Consider the following 22327-nt stretch of genomic DNA (forward strand, 5'->3'; position numbering starts at 1 on the left):
TCTAGAAAAATAATTTATAAGATAAGATATTGAAAATACGAATTTTTATTTTTTGAAATTTATACAATTTGACATAGCAGGCTGCTTGAGCGTTTATAGCTTAGAGGGCAGCACATATTCATCATTTAACCAAATGATTGAAATACAAAAAAAGTTGAACTATGAACATGTTTTAAGCTTATTTTTCCGAATGTAGTCAAAATGTGACTGGCTATTTATCTTACTCATGATGTTGATAGTAGTTTTTATGCTTTCCTTCATTTTCATAAATATTCATAGGTTAACTAAATGAAAAGTAATTTTAGATTATGGTAGTAATTTCCTTTTTTGTACATTTTTTTTTTTTTACAGGAAAGTGTTATTTCTGAAGTAACAGTTTGTGAGAAGGAAGCTAATGTTAAACTCTCAGAAGAAAATTCACATATTGGAGCTAATCAACAACCAGGTGTGGAACAGAAGAAAACTTATGCTAAAGAAAATGGAGAAAAAGAGATGGATAAAGCACCAGCCCCTGAAGTATGGATGTTCGCTTAGTATTTCTGATACAGTCGAACCTTGATATCTCGAATTTTAAGGGAGCATCAAAAAAATTCGTGTTAACAAAAATTCAAGTTATCAAAAATCCTTGGGTAGCTGGGGGTGGGGGATAAAATGCAAAAGATGCATGGTTCTTTGAAAATAAATGCATATATTATTCACAAAACACATACTGATACATTGAATCATTTAAAAAAAGAATCGATTCTGGTTTGCTTCAAATTCAAGTCTTTTTCTCGTTCCACTACAATTTCTAAATGAGAAAGCTCTCTGAAAGTCTCTTCTGTCATATGTGGTCGGGATTCGATGAATCTTCGTAGCACATCAGTAGCAGATAGATAGGGCTTCTTTGTTTGTAGGTTTTTTTTTGAGGATTGCAGATCTCTTCTTCTTCATCCTCTTCGGAAATTGGATCACCAGCGGTTATTTGAGAAAGAATTTCGTGGTCTTCCTACCGACCACATACTGCAACTTCTTCATCAACGTTTAGGAAGTCTTGGAATTGCACTTTTAAATCCAAACGTTCGGAAAGTCGTCCCCAATCTGTCGTTGACATACTCATTTCAGTTTCATCATTTATGTCGCATACGGGGACATCCTCTTCATTCTTTACGAATCCAGCTTTCTTAAAGCAATTTCTGATGGTTGAGGAAGTTACACTATTCCAAGCTTTGTCAGTCATTTGCATGGCTTCTAATATGGATACTCCAGAAGGCTTGACTCCTTCTTCAATTCCAGTCAAAAGTTTTGTCACAGCTTGATGGCGATATTTGATCTTAAAGCTGTGAATGATCCCTTGATCAAGGGGTTGTAATTTCCATATAGTATTCGGGGGAAGAAACTCAACCTTTACGTAATCCAATTTCGGGATTATGTTGTGGGCTTTGCAGTTATAAATGAACAGCACGATTTTACGTTTTTCTCTTTTCATTTTCCTTTCTAATTCTTTTAGCCAATTTTCAAAAATTTTGGAAGTCATCCAAGCTTTACAGTTAGAATCGTAAGAAAAAGGAAAGGATTTCACGCCTGAAAAACACCTTGGTTTAGCTGATTTTCCAATCATTAGAGAAGGTAGTTTTTCAGTCCCATCCATGTTGGCACAAAGCAGCAAAGTCAATCTTTCTTTACTTCTCTTGCCTCCTTTGCAAGCTTCTCCTTTTATAGACATGGCTTTATCCGGAGTGCATTTAAAAAAAAGTCCGGTTTCGTCAGCATTAAACACATTTTTTTCATCATAATTTTGCAGGATTAAATGTAGTTTTTCTTTAAATTCCACGCAGACTTCCTCATCAATGCTTGCACTTTCGCTGCATACCTTAAGAAATGTAATGTTATTTCGGTTTTTAAAATTCTCGAACCATCCATTGCTTCCTTTGAAATTTAAATGGCCCAATTCCTTAGCAAATGCATTGCGTTATCCAAATCATTAGACATTTTTCCATGTCATGAAACTCGCTAACTGGAATTCTGTTTCGTTTCTCAAAGCCGTCATCACACTTTTCCAGAATACCCTCTTTGTTTTTCAATATGGGCGATAAGGTACTGCTTGGAATTCCAAACTCTTTTGCGATTTCGTTTTTCTTTTTGGAACCTTTTTCCACTTCTTCAATAAGTCGTTTCTTCCCCTGAATGGAAAGTGTATTTAATTATCGTTTGGTTGCCATAGCTAACTATGCGTAAATAGACTGTTTTGAAAGTTATCTAAAATGATTCCTTTCTACCACTGTACGCGATGTGAAGATAGAACAGAATGAGGGTCCAGCAGAACTTTAACAAGAAGCAGCTATCCCCCTCCCCTCCCGCCAGCATTTCACAGCTCCTCTCCTGTAGGTGTGTGACTTTGAAAAGTCAGAAGAAGGGGGGAGGGGCGGAAGAGAGTGAAATGACGAAAGGAGAAGAATGTTGAAAATTCGGAACGCCATAGAATAGAATAGAAACAGGTTTGCACACATTTTGGAACAAGAGAAAAGGAAATGGAATCATAGTGAAATAGCAAAACATTTCGAGTTATCAAGGGCTTAAAACTGGAAATTTCGACTAAACAAGGTAATTTTAACATTGACAATATAGGAAGTATGAAGGGAGATAAAAAAAATTCGAGATATCAAAAATTTCGAGTAATCAAAGTTTGAGTTATCGAGGGTTGACCGTATTGTGATACATGTCAAATTTCTATCTTTGCAATAAGCAATAATAAAGTTAGTCAGTTCTAACATAGTTTTAAATTTAGATTAGAAACCTGTAATTCCTGTTATGGAAACTGTTTCCTTTCCATAATAATTCCCCTTTTCCATTTCAACACCTCAATTATTGATAAACAGCATATTTTTACTACAATTCATGCTAAAGCCAGTGTCTCTCGTAAAAAATTGAATTTGTTTATCAAATTTGGGGTTTATTAAGATTTTGAAAATTGAAATTGGTTTGAAATTTTTTTATCACTTTTTAATATGATAGATTGTAGTGGTAAAATTTCTCAAAATATCAGGAAATGTCAGGAGTTGCTCAAGTGCAACTGTAGCTTTGTTACTTTTAGCCTTTCCTGAAGTTTTGTTGGTTTTATGATCTACTTTAATTTTTAAATTTCTTACCCTTATTAAACCTTAGCACTCATATTTCTACGTCATTCTTATTTTTCTGCAATTTTAATTTAATTTAAGTAAACTTTGATTTGGGTGAAAGGTGTTCTAGTAGAATATTTACTTATACCCATTTCCATAAGTTAACTATTATACTGAATGCTCTTGGAGTGGGAAAATTTTTTCTTATTTCCAACCCAAATGCTTTTGATTGCCATAGATCTTTAAAAGGGAAAGATGGGTCTTTCTCCTACAGCACAGCGTATTTCGCCCGGAGAAAGTGGGGTCATCATGATTCTTCCGAGAATCACGTGATCAAGGGACATCGTGTCTCCCTCTTCTCGGGCAGCAGTGATATAACATTGCGAAGCGCCGTTAAAAGTCTACGATTGTCTGAAGATTTTTCATTATACTTATGTGAGAAATCTCTAAATGTGTGAATCTGAGATTTTCTAGAGAAAGAGGGTTTGATGAATTTTATTAAAAAATAAAGACATAGTGAGTAACAAATTTTTCTTTCTGCTAAAGGCAAAAAAGTCCCCATGCAGAGTCGAAATTAAGAATATTTTAATCAATTTACTATAGATACCGAGCATTATATTAAATCACTAAAAACAAGCGACGGAAAATTAGTTATAGTATGTCCGCGAAAAACTGGATTTTTAGGTTTCCTAATTTCTGTGAAAAATGTGCTGGGAACATATGAAAAGTATGTAAGTGCCCGAATTCCAGTTCTAAACTGCGTAATGACTTATAAGCTTACTCAGGATCACCTTGAAACTTTTTTCAGTGCGATCAGGTTGTGAGGGCGGATTCAACAATAATCGTCGGACAATTTCGAAGTGCGAAAAAAAGATTATTCATTCATACGGAAATTAAGGAGTTCAGTTCTTTAAATTGCGCTGATTTTGACAAATTTCAAATGCTAAGATTAAATTTGAAGCGTAACAAAAATGCTTTGAAAGAAAGCCTTTTCTTCCGATTCCTTTGACGACGATTTGGAAAACTCAGAAATCATCTCAATTAACATGACGCAATATATTAATGATGTTTCTGACTACGCTGGATTTTTTGTCCGGCAAGTGCACTCTGTTGTGAACTGCGACGACTGCAACGCAGTCTTAACTACAATAAACCAAAAAATAGGCATAATAAAATTTAAGAATTTTGAGACACATTCAAGTATGATAACTTATTGCAAGGTTGCAACCATTGAAATATGTACATTTGTGAAGAACAACTTTGCCAGAATGTGAAAAAGTTTTGGGAGTAAAACACAAAAATATCATGTTACTCATGAAGCCACAAGAGTTATGAGAAAAATTTCTAATTCCGTTTTTCTAAGTTTAAATAAGCATATGTTGGAAACAGAAGCAGCAGATTTTCTCGTTAACAAGTTTATAAAATTAATCGTTACTAAATATTGAAGCGTTAGAATGTATCGCGCAGTCAATTCAAACAATGAAAATAATTCACAAAGACCAATAAGTAGGAAAGTGACAAAATTAATATTGTTGCGGGACAATAATCATTAGTTTTCTTCACCCTCGAGTTTAAATTGTCAAAATTATTATATCCTGTAGGACGAAAAAAAAAGAAAAGAAAAATTGGGGAGAGGGCGGAAGTCAAATGACCATTCAAGTAGTTTATAATTGCAAATGAATTTATTTTCTGAGTACTTTAAAAAAAAACTGAAGTTGCTTAAAAATCAGGAACAAACCAAAGTTATTTGTTTGGCTAATAGAGTGTTGGTGCGAAACGCATGCGAATCTTAGAATGTTATTTAATTGAGTTAATTGATATTCGATACTATTTACATTTGTATTTCTAATTGGTTTATGGTTTTAGATAGGGTTTTATGTTAAATTGCTGCACTGGCTTCAAAAGTTGTGGGAAAAATCACGCATTGAAACCATTTATCTGTATTTGAAAAATTTGATTGAAATAAAAGAAAATTTATAAGGTCAATTTTTGTTCAAGATTAAGCACTTAAAAAATTTTTTTAAATAGCTTGTGCGCTTGCTTCAAAAGTTATGATTGTGAAAATATCTAATGGACCATTCTATAAAAAAGCTGCCATTTTGTCCCGCATTTCATTAAAAAGTAATAACTTAAAAAGTAACAAAGGACATTTTTCGCAAAAGTACAACAAATACATTTGCGATTTCTTAATGAAAAAAAAATTGTTACCTTTTTTAATTATTACTTATAGTGAAAAATATGAGGTGTTACGTGAGGGACAGAGTGTTCCCTTTTTCTTTAATAATGGGTTAAATGCTTTAATTTAACCTATGGGGTATAACCCACGCTTAAAGCATTTAACCCATGGGTTAAATGCTTTAATTTCCCTTAATTGTGCAAATGATCGCGGCGCAAAGTGATTCTCTTCGATAGGGGAAACAGTTTCTTGTGAGAGGTGTCCCTTGATCATGTGATGTCCAACGGGGGATATGTTGACGCGCGCTATGAGGAGAAAAGTGGGGAGAAGGCACATCTATTCCATTTTAAGATCTATGTTGATTGCCATTGATTACTTTCAATTTTTTCAATTTCAAGTCAAAAATGGCATATTTTTCTTTAAATCTTTTTCAATTTCTACTTTTGAAATCTGTAAAAATAAATGAAAAAGAAAAATAGCTGAAGTTCAAGCTTTAACATACCACTTACAGACCGTCACTAGAGGACTGATACTACTGTTGCGCCAAGAAAAATGCTGTCTTTTACACCCTTGTTAACTGCATAAACAGGACATCCAAATTTTTTCTACCGTTTTCAGTATGTACTTATATGGGTTTTGTATGAATTCTGTTTCATAATATTATAAGCCCAGGACTGTGTTTGGCATATAATGCAGCATTTATCTAGTTTGCTATCCTTTATGTACTTAGAAGCAAACTGGGTCGTTCTGACTATGCGGGCGTTATGGCAAATGCCCAGTGCAACTCTCGATCGTTGTCTTTTTTCTTATGGAAAATTTTATGGTATTAATTTTTGTCAGATGAAAAATGAAGGATTTTTTTGCTTTCAATAGAAAATTTGAGAAAGGAAAAAAGCCATTTTTAGACGTTCCATAATTTTCATTTCAATCTCACACTCTCATAAGTGATCTTTGCCACTTCTTATCCTAATGACCATTGTAGGAAAAGACAAGAGATGGTCCTGGGGCGGAAAATCTCACTTCCCTTCACACTACTCACATTACAATGTAGATCTTTTAAGCGAGCAAACCACATCTGTTTGTTCATCAGCAGGAGTGAAAATTACCCCGCTTTAGCTGATAACAGGCCCGAACTGGCCATAGACTTGATCGGGATTTTCCCAATGCATCCTCTCGAAAGGCGCCCTTCTATTGTTTTCTGATTTTCCAAAACAATGTTTTAGCAATATGGAATAAATTATGTGGAACCAATAAGTGATTTTGCATGTGAAAGTTTTCACATGCAAAGGCAATGTTCTTATTTATATAAACGTTCCCTTTATTACCCCCATAGAGGCAATTAGTCCTCTCTTGTTTCGTAAACGGTCTACTCCCAGGGCATTGTTTGTGGCTTATCTATTTCTTCAAGGTTCAGTTCTGAGGACAAAAACGGACCCATGGTGTTACCCCAATAAAAAAGGGATGTGAGGGTGCAAGTGACAGCACATATATATGGTCAAGAATACAAGAATGGTTTTATTTATTGACAGTACACTTTTATTGCTGTAAGAACGGATAGCATGATTCCCTGTTCTGCTAATGATCATGAGTGCAATAGAAGCAAGGAAGAAGACAAATAATGCTTATATTTGAAATCCGCGCATGATAAATTGTGTAATGCCGAAATAAGCTGCATAAAATCAGTATTTTAGTGGATGGACGAACATGACAGATGTCACATTTCTTGTAGTTTCACAAAAAAAAAAAAAAAGGTGGACAGGACTGTACGGTGATTCCTTGAATTTTGACTTTTTGACTCAATCCGCCTTTTTTTTTTGGAACTAAGATTTTCGCATGGCACCCTTCCCAAAATAAAAGTTACTTGTAACTGACAGTCAAAAATAAATACAAGTCGTTTATCAGCAGGGAAAAGCCCTTATTTATTCTGCAGAGGTTTTGTAAAAAATGGAAAAAAGTTTCATAAATAATAAGTCTAAATTAGTTGAGCAAAACTAGTAAATTTTCGAAGTGATCCTAGGAGGACTGCAAGGCTCCCCGAGGCACAATTGGGGAATTACTGGACTAAACAATAAAGATGCCAAACAGTTTTAAAGATAAAACATTTTTCGATTTTAAACTCGGCTTTTGTCAATTAAATTCATAACAAAAGTTAAAGAACTTTGCCATTGTCAAGCTTTGTGTTCAAAACATATTCCAATTTTTGTAAAAGATTTCATTCATTCACTGTCTTATTAGCCAGAGATGTGCACAAAGGAAGGGGGTCATGGCATAACCTTCGGCATTGAAATTTTTGGGTAGTAACTTAAGACAATTTTTAAACTTCATTTTGTTTGTCATGTTCTCGGTGACGGGGAGGGGGGGGGGCAGCGTAGCATTTCGACGAAGAAGTTTGTCATTGCCCTGGTGGTGGGGGATTGTCTAAGCTAACAATACTACCTTAAACATATTTATATTGAATTTCTGCATAAAATCATTACGTTATTACATTTTAAGCTGCCTTTATATCATTTTGGGAAGTTTTTTAATCTGAGCTTTCCCTCAGATGAAGCTTTATTCCCCCCTTGTTATCGTGTTGACTTATGAAGGTTATTATTGATAAATGTTGCATCAATGAAAAAATACAATTCATTATGAGCGGAACGAAACAACACAAAGGTATTACTACTAGTGACGTCGTTAAGGTCACCGAAAGAGGGGGGGGGGGGCTGTCTGCCTCGGGTTTGACCTTTATTAGAGGGGGACACCCAAAGTGGAATTGCAAGATTTTGAAAAATATGAAGCTGAACTGCATTTTTAAGACTTCTAATTTGAAAATTTTCCAGGAGGTGGGACCACCTGGAACCCAACATTTCCCACTTCACATCATGGAATTACTACATACTACTATACTTAGAATCAGGTTCATATTGTCAATACTTAGACCTAATATTGATCTCTTATACCAAAAAAACTGAAAACCCATTATCTTTTTCCCTGTATGTGATATACGTTTAAAGTACTTACGGGGCCAACAATTTCAGACTCCCTTTCTTTTTTGATCTCTCGATGCTCACATGCTTCTAGGGCAAACTGCATAAAAAACATTCATAGTTTTTATTTGTGTTTTGTACATTATCCCACTTGAAATTTTGTTTTTCACAAATACAGTTGTTTCTAAAAATTGTAAAATTTTCATGTTTACATAAAATCTAAAACTTTTTTTTGTGTTTCGAGGGGGGGGGGGGGAGTGTGACATCACAAATTACCTTTCTGAGTGTCCCCCATGCTAGGTACACCACTGGTATTACGAAAATTAATAAGAGTCAAGAAAGACTTTATCAGAAATGTAATGTGAGAAATATCAAAATAACCTTATTCGTTTTCTATCTGTAGTTATAGTTATACACATTTCAGGATATTATAAAGCCTAGAAAATAAAGAGAATTTTTTCTTTCACAGAACAAAAACTAAAGATTCTAACCATTAAAGCATTTTATGAGGGTCTTTCGAAGCATTCTTGTACTATACAATAGCTTTTGACTAACTATCTTTTGGTAAGCAGAAAAAAGGGAGCACACATGTAGATCACGCTCTTGTTTTAAGGCTTTGAATGACGCCTTTTAAGATACTTTTTATGGAAAAGCACCTGCGATGCTTGGGGATTCGTAGTAGTGGATTTCTGTTGGACAAGGGAGGGCAACTATTATAAATTTTATACAATTAGACTACAGAGGTCCAATTTTCGTTACTTACATGAATCGAAAAGTCATTCGGATGAAGATTTTTGCATTAATGCACAAGTAATTTTGATGCGGCAGCAAAATTGGATATATTAAGTCAAAGATCTTATCAACAGTAGGTTACTTGTTTCAGTTTTCATTTTCTTTTTATTGTGAAATTATTTTCCTTCATGTATAATCTTAAATTATCGAATTGTGATCTATGATTCATAATTAACTGCATTATGATCTATGAGCTGCGAAATGTCAAATGATATTGCAAAATTTTCGACAATACATATGGTTAAAAAAACAACATACTTAGATAAGTTTAAAGGTCTTGTGATATCAATTGAAAACTATTATTTTAAAAAGTAAAAAATATTAAGATCAAGCCAATCCTTGAACTATTTTTTTTTCACTCTCCCTCTCTTTTTAATATGATTGGTTCAGTTTATGACGGCTCTTTCTAAGTCGCGTCAGTTTTCAAAAATATTTTGTTATATTTTGTTTAATATTTGTAATTCTGTTTGCTTAATTTTATATTTACTTGGCTTTTTAGTTTTGCTGTGTTGTGCATCTATGGGCTCTTGGTGTGGTCTTTTCAATATTTTTCACTTTTATTATTATTATTATTATTATTATTATATATATATATATATATATATATATATCTATATATATATATATATATATATATATATATATATATATATATATATATATATATATATATATATATATATATATTTCAAAATTTCTCCCCTCTCTAGGGAAGTCTTATTCCTGATTTAGCAGATGCTAAAGTTTCAATGAAAGAAGAAGGGTCACGAATTAAAGAGTCGAAAAATCCTGGGGAACAACCAGGTGGGGAAGAAGAGGAGCTTCTTGTACTAGAAAAAGAAGATGAAGACGATGTTGATTCATTTCCCGGGACTGTCCCTATTTCTTGGCAAGGGTGTAAAGATAATCCAGATGTATGTGTTCTTAGCCTTTTTGCTATTGTTACCTCTTTATGTTAAAAAAAAGTAATGTCAAAGAAATTCTGAAAGGAAGTCTGTGGCGGGCCTGCGTCCAAGAGACCCCATAGCACCTACAGCCTTGAAATTTTGTACACTTTGAGCTCCGGTTGTTTGCACTTGGGGTTTTGTTCTTTTAATTTCAAATTAGTTTTTTGTAATTTATTTTTGAAGCTCTAATTTCGCGTAAATTGCCTATCAAAGGGGTTAAAATTACATGCACATATTAATATTATGTATCGTTAGAAAGGGTGGAATTTTCCATGTTCTGCGCAATTTGTTTCAAAGCTCTAATTTAATTATGGCGGGAATTATTTGCGTTTTTAGCTCGAATATTTTCATTTCTAGCTGAAAATTTATGCACTACTTTCTCAATTAAATCTATCAGTAAAAAGTGAAGGAATTGTCCCATAGTTTTCTTTTTGACACCACTGGAAAGAGCGGTTACTTACTCCAGATCTAACTCGACCTGTTGATCGGAAAATTAATCTATCTCCAATGGAAAAAAGCTACACGCCATTTAAACCAAGTTCAAAAAATCTCATCTCCATTGAAATTATTGATGTTTTATTTGGCGTTGCCATGGTAACGTCTTCTAGATTCGTTTGTTTCATCTTTCTTATTCACAAATTTTAAGGGTTTCTATTTAAATGGAAAATCTTAGGCTCAATTCAAGCTTTGAGCTAAAGAGCAAAATATATTAGAGAGACCACCAATATGAAAGCGACTTTTCAAACTTACAAAATGCAGTTTTGCAATGCTCAGGAGCCCCTTCGCTCTTACGGCTCTGCAGGTTGGTACAAGTGTTTTTGAAACCTTTAAAAAATGTTTTGAAACTTTAATTTAAATTATTTAACTTATTTTATTCCATTTATTTATTTAGTGTGTGTGTGTATATTTCATTGGCATAGCAAAGAACTTTTCTTATAAAATAATAATTAAAATAAAAAATATTAAAAAAAATAAATAAAATAAAAAGCTAGCTAAAAAAATAAAGAAGAAAAAGAGGGTTGAGGAAAAATTTTAGAGGGGGATGGTGAATTGAACTCGGGGGGGGGGGGGTACCCCTGCCCACATCTTTTGCAAACTATTATCTGCATTAATTTATCTTTAAGCAAAACACATCATGATAAAAAAAATGAATAAATAAAGAAGATTATTATTATCAGACCTGCCAACTCTCCCGTTTTTCACGGGAGACTCCCGTTTTTTACTCCATTCTCCCGGTTGTACGTTTGAGTATCCATTTCTCCCGTTTTTTTACTCTTTTCGGGTTTTTTTCTTTTTTTTTTTAAAAATTAAACTTAATTTTCTTCCTTAAAATAGTTACTCACAGCCCTAATAGATGGCGTGACTAGCAGAGCAAACCCGCACTGCTCAATGAGCTTACGTTCGACGAGCACGACCGGTTAGTTAATCACGTGACAGCTAATGATCACGTGCTCCAATCAACTGCTTAGAATGGTAACGGATGCGGTAACCGGTTGATCATAGAACACTGCGGTTAGTAACCGGTTACTTACCGGTCGACCGGTGAGGTTCGTCGAACGCAAGGTGAGCGGCAAACAGTCGATGGGTGCGTTCGGAGTGTCGACTGAAATGCTTCCGGCAATGGAGTTTTGGTTTAACTCCACGTTCGCACTTCTACTTCTATCTCACGCATGCGCTGTTTACGCGGTATCGTTCAGTTTCAGACGCATGCTAACTGCGCCGCGTGTTTTCATCTTGTTCCTTAATCTACCGCATGCGTTGTAGTTTAACATTCATCTTTATCAATGTCTGAAAAAATGTAATATCTACAAACTTATAAGAGCTATTATACGCGTAAATTCTCTTTCATGAAAAAAATCAAATAAATACTTGTTATAACAGTGTTTTTTACTTATTATAGCATCGTTTAAAATCTCCCTTTTTCTCCCTTAAATCTTTGACTGGATCTCCCGTTTTTTCTTTTCATAAGGTTGGCAAGTCTGTATTATTATTATTATTATTTTTCAGCTTTCAAAACTTCTAGAAACATCACAGCTTTCAACCAAAAGACGAGTTAGTTCCTTGATAAAGAAAACAACAAAATTCCAAAAACTTGAACAGAATGTAAAATCTAAACCATTTGCGAATCTACAAAAATATTTTTTTGCTTTTTCAAATGCATGCAAAATTTTTAAAAAATTGGAGCCTGAGTGTCAAAAGATAAATAAGTTAAAGGCAAGTAATATAAAACAAAATGGGAAAAAAAATTAAATAAAAGATCCAGCAGAAGAAAAAAAGGGTTTCATCGGTATTCTTTCCACCTTCTCTAGACGCAAGGGTGCCATTTTTTAAAAAGATTTATGTATTTTATAAATACGATTGTACTTCTCTTTATTTATTTCGGAACAGACATTTTTCTCTTCTAACTGGTGTAAATTGACAGTCTACAACGCGGCACCATTTTGAAAACACGGGACGCCATTTTGAAAATTTACGGCCAAACTTAAAAATAACAATTTTTTTTGGGAGAAATAAAGTAAATAAACGGATATTTCCTCTCCTCCAGTCAGTTTTATATTTTAAAAAGAAAAAAAAAGGAAAAATATACAATATGATTTAAACAAAAAATCAAAAATCTTGCAATAAAATTTTTTTTTAGCAATATCGTTTTTACCTTGTCTCAATGCATTTTGACTCAAAGGCGCCATTTCTGTTTATTCATATGCAAACCAAATGTACAAGATTAATTCTTTTCATTTATTTTGGAAAGGGCATTTTCGTCTGAACTGGTAAAAATGAACAATCTAACAACTCGATGCCATTTTGAAAACGCATAGTTTAAAAATACCGCAAAACGAAGAAATAGCCATTTATTAAGGAGAAATAAAGTTGAAAAATGAATTTAAGATCAAAAAAGTGTAATTTACTAAATTGGTGTATGAAATTTGTCTATTTTTACGATTGGGTGTAAAGAAAGCCGTGTTTTCGAAATAGTAAGTTTTGTAATGAATTTGCCGTCCTGATTGCAATTTTTGTTTCTATTCAGAACAAGAATACATAGCACAATTAGCCACAATTGCATATTATTATAATAATGTTTAAAATACATTAAATTACTAGCATTTCATGGTAAAATAATTCTTAATGCTGGACGTAGCAGCATCAGAAAGAAGTCGTTTGCCTCCACCATGGGAATTCATTTTAGTCAAATCTTGTCAAGGCAAAATGATTTGTTTCCTGAACAGATAACTTCAGCTTCAAAGCAGCAAATGTGGGGCAAAAAAATACTTTGGGTGTCGTTAACAATACCTCCCTTCCTTCCTCCTCCCCTATCAGATGGCAAAAGATAATGCACTAGAGAACATTAATCCCCCCCCCCTCCTTCATCCCCGGCGATCCGATAGCCGAACTTTTAGTGGACAAAAGAATTTGGGGAAAGGTCATCTGTCAAATATATAGGTCAGGGAAGGTTGTATTGGTGAATGGTAGCCACATTGACAACTGAAGTGAAAATAATGTTCGCCAAAATGTGAAAATTGGTTGCATTTGGCGACTGGTGACCGCGAGCTTTGAGCTTTACCTAGTACCCAAAGGGTGTGCCAATTTCCTGCAGAGTTTGGAAGGGGTTCGCAAAGGGAAAAAAGGTTGGGAACCACTGGTTTAAACCAAACAACCCTGGGGGGAACACATATGAGGCCCCTAGTTTCAAAACCAGATTCTTATAGAAAACCAAATTTTACAGGAGACGTAAAAGTCCGGTTTTGAAACTGAGGCAGACCTTCCTGCCCCATTTCAAGGGGGAAAGAAGCAGTTTTTGAACCTAATATTGAGCAGGCAAATAGGCCTTATGATTCTCTACAAGATTTACAAAAAAAAAAGAAAATCGAATTTTTTGCAAGTATCCGGTTTTGAAACTGGGGGCCTCATATGCATTAATTCCGTCTCCCTCTATAATGAGCACCAACATAACCTGGAGACTTTTGAATGTTCAGAATAGAGAGAGTCTACTGTGTTTTTGTTTTTAAATATTATTTTTCTCCCTTTTCATTATTTTTACATGGAATCTTTTAAAGTTAATTTTAATGTGTTTTTTAGATTGGTGATTATCCTGAGTACTCCCCAACTGTCGGCCTCTCCCCCGATCAGTCACCTGCACACCTCTCAGATGGTGCTCCTTCCAGAAAACCTAGAAATGACAGACGTAAAGGAGATGCTTTGCCATATTATACTGATGATAAACCAAGTCTTAAAAGATATGTATCTGATGCTGATTCTAATACCTTGGTAAAATCTGAAACATTAAGGTAAAAACCAATCCACATTCACTCTTAATCTCAACATTGTTTTGTTTGTGCTTAAACTTTTGAAAATTTCTCAGAAACCATCTTTGATTTTACTTAGCTAAATTTCCGATTTTGATCAAATCATTTGTATACTGCCCTGCTAAGCACAAAAGTTGTATCTGAACTTTTTGTCAAAATTGAGTTATGGTCTCCAGGTGGTTCTTGGCCACATATTTTACCTAAGTATAATGTTTTATGGTCATTTGTTGATAGGAAATATTTTTAAAAAATTTCTGAAAAACTTTCATCTGAATCAAATACATGGAGGCACACAACTTAAAGGGATAATTTCTCATTTTGAACTCAGGTGCAGATACCACTTTTGCACTTAACACGGCAGTATAGTTCATCTCTTAACCACTATGTTAATGCAAGTGATCACGAATGTTTTTTTTTTTTTTTGCAATTTAAGATGTTTAGCCAAATAAACAAAAAACCCATCAAATAGCATCTTTTAACTTTAAAATAATTCCACAACTCTTGTTTTATGATATTCTTAATTACTTAAATAGGAAAATGTAGGAAAAATTTCATTTTTAATGTTAAGATCTTCACACTTCAGCTTATAAAATGTCGCAAGAAAATCTTAGATTTTTTTTTAAATTTTTAATTAAAAATTTTCAGCGTCAAATTATTGTTCAGCCAATTACTTCCCAGCTACATTTCTCTTTCTTTCATTCCCCACTTTTAATCTGCATCCAATTGAAAAAAATTTCAAAATGCCAAGCCCTTGGATTGGCATTTTGAAATCCCTGTCGAAAAAAAAAAGAAAAAAATCACTACAGATAGTCCTAAATTTGAGAAGAGCCTCCAAACATCTTGTTTTCAAATAACATTGAAGATATATTGCATTTTTGGAACTTCTATTTCTCAAACTTGCCGATACCCTAACGTTAAAACAGGTCTACAATTGCGTTTTCTGGTCTTCAATTTCTAAAAATGTTTCCGGGAAGGGGCACTCAAACCTTGTAATATCACCAAAGAATGACGAAATTTAAGTTTTTAAAATTAGAATTTCAAAAAAATTTCTAGAAAAAACCTCTGATCCTTTCTTCCTAATGCCATTATGAACGTCTAAAATCTTCATTTTTAGGACTTTAAATTCGAAACATTATGAGGGGACGATTAAACGATTATAAACTCTCTGAGCCCTATTACTTTCCTTAACTGCAAGAAGTATGGTCTATATTCGCATTTTTAAGATATCAATTTCGGAAAATATTGGAGAGCGTCTGGGAACTTATTCTTCCCCTTTCATCTTCGACAATCGTATAAATTGTTTGTTTAGAGCAAAAATTTCGAAAAATTTCCGGTGGAGAACCTCCAGAGTCGCTATTTCAACCTACTTGTACTAGAGTAATAACCAACCCCATGTTAAACTCTATGTTTTACCAGCGTTCTCTTTGTGAGTCTCTCTTTTCTCTGTATATATATATATATACAGGTAGTTATCAAAATAATGGAAACACCTGCAAAAAAGTGACATTTTGAATACACTTCGTACGTAATAAAGAATAAAGTTAGACATCTGTTTTTTTTTTCATAATTAGCAACGTATATATTCTGATAGTATATGGTTTCTTAATTGAACTTCTGGAAGTCCTGGATTTTTTTCAGGCGTGTGAAATGTCGGACCTCTCAAATTTTAAAAAAGGCCAAACTGTTGGAACGTGTCTAGCTAGAGCAAATGTTACTGAAACATTTCAACCTTTTGACGTTTCTAGAGGTACAGTATCGAAAGTCATGACAGCATACACAAAGCGCGGTGAGACAAGCTCGGCAAAGTAAAATAGTGGGTGGAAGGAGAAGCTCTTAAAGAGACCGACGGATATAGAAGCGGATTGTAAGGTCTAAAAAATAAACAACAGCAGCTAAAGTGATCACAGAACTCAATAATATCTGAATTCACCAGTGTGAGTGATTACAATCAGAAGGCACCATTACAAACAACATTTACGGCAGAGTAGCAATTCCCAAAACACTTGTCACAGATGTTAATGCTGAATGTCTTCTACAGTGGTGCCACACTCACAAATCCTGGTTGATTGATGAGTGGGAGATCGTAATATATTTTGACGATTCGTTTTTAACACTTTTCCGTACTACAGGACGGGTACAAGTTTGGAGGACACCAGCACACGCGTATGATCGTGATTCTCTTCTTCCAATTGTCAAGTATAAAGGAGGATCTGTCATATTATGGGCAGTTATGTCGGGGTTTTTGGCTAGACCAGTCGTAAGCCTGAAAGAAACAGGGTCACGACAGATCAGGGAAAAGTCAGGGAACTTTATCACTCAGGGAAATATCAGGGAAGCCGCATATTTGTGCATTTTTTCCTCAAGGTCAAAGTATTCAATCTTATGATGAGCGTCCAAAGATTGCTTCTGTCGTCTGTAAAGTTGTTTATTTTTCCTAGCTTGTGCTTTCTTTCCACGCACTTAATGCTACGTAAAATAAACAACCCTACAGGCAAAGAGGAAGCCGTCATCAATAACTTTGCTCCCTTGACTTACTCATTGCCTTGAAGTAATTAGCATATTGTTATCACAATTTCAAGAAAAAAATCTTTGTTTTTTAAATTAATTCTGAAAAAATCTTAAAAGTTATCACTTGGCGTTTGATTTAATTGCTAAAATTGAATTTTGACTGAAAATCGTATTTTTTTTTGCAATGGTATTATTCGTTGTACTTCCAGATTACATGAAGGGTTTTTTTCCCCCCTGACTTTAAAACCCTTTTATTTTAAAACCATATGCATATATACATTTTGAGATTAATAATCGTTTTTACATTTCAATGTTGTTTAAGATTTTGTTTCGACAACTAATGAAATCATTTGAAATTGAGTTGAGTACATAAGTAAATATTTTTATCATTTTTTAATAGTTAGAATGCTATATTCATTCATTAAAACCTAAGTTTTTGATTAGAGAATAGCTCAATATGACTGGTTGTTGAAAGATTTCAATTTGTTTTACATAAATATGTCTATTCTACTGTGTGCAGGTAAAGGGCAGTAACTGCGCATTTTTCATTTTTTTTTTTGCATTTTTGTCATCTATTGTTTTTTATCTTTATTGTACATTCTCGCTTATTTGGTTTCTGCTTTAAAAGAGGCGCAAAAAAAAACGTCTAATTCCAACATGTTCCTATTGTTAGTTCTGAATCCACCATACATTTCTTCAGATGTCTTGAATACAAATTTCTGCAGATACTGCCGTTTAATTGCACACGACAGTATTATTTACGTAAGTAAAACTACATTACTTCTATACTTTGACTATCACTTGTTATTCTTGCAGCAAGAATTTTACTGCTTGGAAATTCAGTTCAAGATTATTTCCATTTAAATTTTTTAGTTTTATCATGATTAGATGTCTTTAAGAGTGGTTTTAATAATTTCTAAGGATTCTTATGTTAACTGGTTCCTGGAAGTAAAGAGTATTTGTTTTAGATTTCCTACAATATTTATCTGTCGATAATTTAATATACTATTTTTACCAAAAAAGAAAGGAGCATCTTTTAAAAAAATATTTTTAATTAACAGCTTAAACCGTTTTAAACACGTAAAGTTTTATTTAATATGCAATGCTTTTCAGGTAGGGCACAGAAAGGAAGCCATTATCATTGGTAACGGAAATCAGGGAAATTTGGTGAACTTAATCAGGGAAATCAGGGAAAAGTCAGGGAACTTTTTTTTTTCAGTTCCTGTCGCCACCCTGAGAAAGGATCACTGGGGAGGACAAGTATAGAGACAGTTTAGCAGACCAGCTCCATACTATGACGCAAACTTTGTTTCCCAAAAGAGATGGAATTTTCCAATAAGATAATGCACCTATCCATGCAACGGGACTTGTCCAATCATGGTTTGATGAACACGAGGATGCAGTTGAACATGTGCCTTGGGCAGCACTGTTACCTGACCTTAATATAATTGAACCATTTTGGTCTATTTTAGAGCAATCGATATGGTATCGATTTCCTCCACCAGCGCCTCGTCCAGAGCTTTTGCAATATCTCCATGAAGAATGGTATACAATTTCGCTGAACACTATTCGACAGATGTATGAATCAATTTTTCGGCGAATCCAAACCGTATTGCATGCCAAAGGCTGTCCTACACCATAGTAATAAAGAATTCTGTATAAATCTCAAGTGTTTCCATTATTTTGAAAACTACCTGTATGTATCCAACAATCTGACACAGTTGGAGAGTTTCAAAATGGTCCCCTAAATAGTTCAAACGATACAGGAAAAGTTATTCTCATTCATATCTTTTTTTTTTAGTGACAGATATGTGAATTTTTCCAAAATAATTTTTGGAGATACCGGAAAGTGACTTTTACTGCCATACACTTAATATGTTTAAAAGATTGTGAGGAAAGTAAACTCAGACATGCCCTCTCCCAGTTTTTTTCCTCCTAAAGTTCAGAGTAAGTTCGTATAGCGAAAATATATTAAGTGCTCCCTCCCCCCCCCCAAAAAAAAACACTTTCGGTTGCCCCACTGTTTCCTAACTGTAAGTTGATGGTTTCAATTAGTTCATTAAGTTATAATATGTGTTTAGTCTGTAATATACATATGTATAAATTTGCTTTCAATACAATTTTTAAAAAAATAAAAACTTACGTTTCAATAAATGTATTAGGGTACATTTTAACATAGCACAAAATGTGTATACATTCTTTTTAAAAATAAATAAAATGTCATACGTATTTTTGCAAACATTATATTTATCTACAAAACCTCACACCTGGTGTTAACCATATTTTTCCCGAAAGACACTGCATAAAGGCACTCAAAAGACGGTTGCACGACAGTGCCGATCTCTCGTGGCACGGGCCTGATCCTAAGCAAAGTGGGCTCCAATTTTATTTCTTACTAGCTGCGTGCCCGGCGTTGCAGGGGCTACTTAAAAAATGAAATAGATATCCAATTGATGTTTTTGTATTACTCTGACATCAGTTTCTAAAGCTCTAAGGAGTAAATAAATACACGTAATGCAAGGTTTGCAAAACACCAATAGAGCATGTTTTTGGCAAAAATCTCTTTAACGTTAATCATCGTTATCAATGATACAAGTTATGAGCATTTTCAATTAGCACAAATGATGAAAATATATGCATCATCACCTATAATCTGTGCTCACGTTAAAATGAATTACATCTGATAGACTATATTTGAAATATTTATGTAGAATTACAATCAGCTTTTTACATAAAATGACACACACTTATTGGTTCATTATGTGAAACTAAAGCACCAAGAGTAAATAAATACCAATAAGCATTAATTTAATACCAAATCATCAGATTCCAAATTAGCTTTAGTTAAAATCTTTTTTGTTCAACTTTGTTTTATTTAAAGAAATATAATCAATATTAATTTAACATGTTCTTTTAACGATTATTTCAAAAATAGAAACAGAAAGAAAAAAGAGAATTATTACAATTCGAAAACTCACCCATTAGACGGAAAAAAAGTTCAACAAAATAAACATAATTAGTCGCACATCCTAAATGTACCAAAATATGAGGCCGGTGAATGATGAACTTACATTACAATCAATAAACATAGCTAAAGAGACAGCTTTCATATGATGAAAAGAGTTAAGAACGTTGAATGTAAAAAATGAAAAAAAGACAGACAATAAAATAAAAGCTATGTCCGAATAGAGCAACCAATTTTAAACTAATTTAAAATGAAATTCTAGATGGAAATGTTGTTTTAAGATTGGGACAGCAGCGAAAAAAATCTCTTTTAAAACAATTATTAAAATTTTACTTGCTCACGCAAATGCAAAATGGCAACAGGAAAAAAATATAATTTCCGAAAAACGTTATGTTAAGTAACGTTTTAATTAATATCTCCGCTAATTAAAGTCGCACAATTACGAGATTGGTCCTACAGTTTTTTCTTTGGAAAATTTCGAATTGATCGGTATCTCGTTTGACTCCCGATTCGCAGCGGTTCTCGAGGAGATAGATCTTCAGACAGACAGACAGACGGACGCGAACAGATTTTAATATTATAGTGAATGTGTATAAATTATTCAAATGGGCAGTATGTTACTCTCTTGTTACCTATTTTTTCTAAATCTGTACACCATTTCTTTTAAAGCATTTTATGCTATTGATCATTTTATATTTAATTCATCGTTGTATTTTTCGGTGGGTTGGAGGGGTGATAAAAACTAAATGTATCGAAAGCCAATGTGAGCAAGTAACAATGCATTGTCTTTTCTCTTCCCGCGCTTTTTCTCTCTGTCAACTTCATTCATTGATTTGTTGAATCAAAAACAATTTTTACTGTGTGTTGTCTTAATTTCTACAGAGTATATAACTTTAAAAAACTTTTGTTTGCCTATTTCTGTTCTGATATTTTTGCAGTTCCAACTACATCATATAAGGTTTCAAAATGTAGAATTTTATAATGTCATGTGTCATTATAATGAAATGTGTCAAGAATATTTTACTATAGTATTATATATATATATTAGGGCTCGACTGATGGCATTTTTTGGCCGATGGGCCGATGCCGATTGTTGGGCGATTGTTCAAAGATGGCCAATGGCCGATTGTTTTCCTCCAAATGGCCGATTGCCGATGTCCGATGGCCGATGCCGTTGGCCGATGGCAAAAAAAAAAAAAAAATCAAACAGAAATAAATTGATAAAATTGTCAGAGATTTAAATGATGATTGATTCATTTCACTTTACTTCCTTCCTACGAATAAGGAATTGCAATCACAAAAAATTTAAAAAAAAAATCAGATTTTCACCTAAATTTTTATTTTACGATCACCCAATTTAAACTTCACAAGTTTTTTCGGCACATCTGTACATGCATATGTACCTAAGAACATGTAGATGACCGAAATATCCATTTTGAACGCTTCCTCAGTTAATTATCGCAAATTCTCTTGTGATGTCTTCATGCGCGTAAACTTACGTCACTCAAAAACGTTATGAAATAGTAAGTTGAAAACTCATACGTACGTAGTATGATCTAAAGGTTAGAGGACAAGTTGTATAAAACCTTACCCTGAATAGTTCACATTACTGAAGCAAATGTATCTACAAAATAGTCGCATTGAACGACTATGCACTTCTGCCAATGTTCGTATAGCTTTCAGAAGCGCTCCTGGAAGACATTTTTGCAACCTCCTGTAAGGCCTCTTGCGCTGCTGCTTTAACTTCATCGTAGGGAAGAAGGCGACTTTCATGTTGAGGATGCACGGTTCGATTGGTCAATACTCTGATATGACAAACAAATCACATAACGTTTCGTTGGACTTAGCTCCGTGTGACTTTTACCTGTTCCCAGAAAAAAACATTTGCATGGGCGATGCTTTCCTCTATCAGGAGAAGATAAAGCTGCATCATAGAAGGTAGCGAAAAATGGCTTTCAGAAGTGTTTCCAAAAGGTATATGAACACTGGCAGAAATACATAGTCCCTCAAGGTAAACTTTTGAAGGTGGATGTGCTTCTGTAATGTGAATTATTCTGGGTAAAGTTTTATACAGCTTGTCCCGAACTTTTGGATCGTACTACGAACAATCTATATAGGGTGTAGTTATGCTTCTCCTTTTTTGACTGCTGTGCAATGAAAGATAAAGAACAAGAGTCAAAGAAAAGAAAGAAAGAAAAAAGGAAGAAAAACAAAAAGACTGTTTAATAAACAATTGATTTTTTTTAATTGAACATATAACTAAGATTTCAGTAATATTGTAATGATGTATGGATTTAAGTTCACTAAACATAGTTAAAAAACATTAAATTATGTTGTTAAATCATTCAAAAAAAAATTAAGAATAAAACTATGAAACCGTCAACAAATTACGCAATTAAATTGGAAAGATTGCACGTAGACATTTTTTAGTCATCAAATTAAAAAAAAAGATAACAGATAAATTACAATAATAAATCATAAAAGAAATATTTTTTTCATATTTAAAATTTATGAATAGAAAATTTTGCATTTTTCAAAAAACTAAAACAGTGACATAAATTTTGCTGGAAA

At 33.6% G+C, this 22327-nt stretch overlaps 1 protein-coding gene across 2 annotated transcripts in view; it reads left to right on the forward strand.

Moving 5' to 3' along the window:
- Nucleotides 1–22327, forward strand: part of LOC129231527 (glutamic acid-rich protein-like) — a 276821-nt gene that overhangs the window by 41462 nt on the left and 213032 nt on the right. For both annotated transcript variants that reach the window (XM_054865866.1, XM_054865867.1), the window contains exons 4-6: nucleotides 352–516; nucleotides 9746–9949; nucleotides 14057–14265. In XM_054865866.1, coding sequence (XP_054721841.1) covers nucleotides 352–516; nucleotides 9746–9949; nucleotides 14057–14265 — 578 coding nt within the window. The remainder of the gene's footprint in view (nucleotides 1–351; nucleotides 517–9745; nucleotides 9950–14056; nucleotides 14266–22327) is intronic.

The sequence above is a fragment of the Uloborus diversus genome, chromosome 10 (genome assembly GCF_026930045.1).
Source record: "Uloborus diversus isolate 005 chromosome 10, Udiv.v.3.1, whole genome shotgun sequence".
Taxonomy (NCBI): domain Eukaryota; kingdom Metazoa; phylum Arthropoda; class Arachnida; order Araneae; family Uloboridae; genus Uloborus; species Uloborus diversus.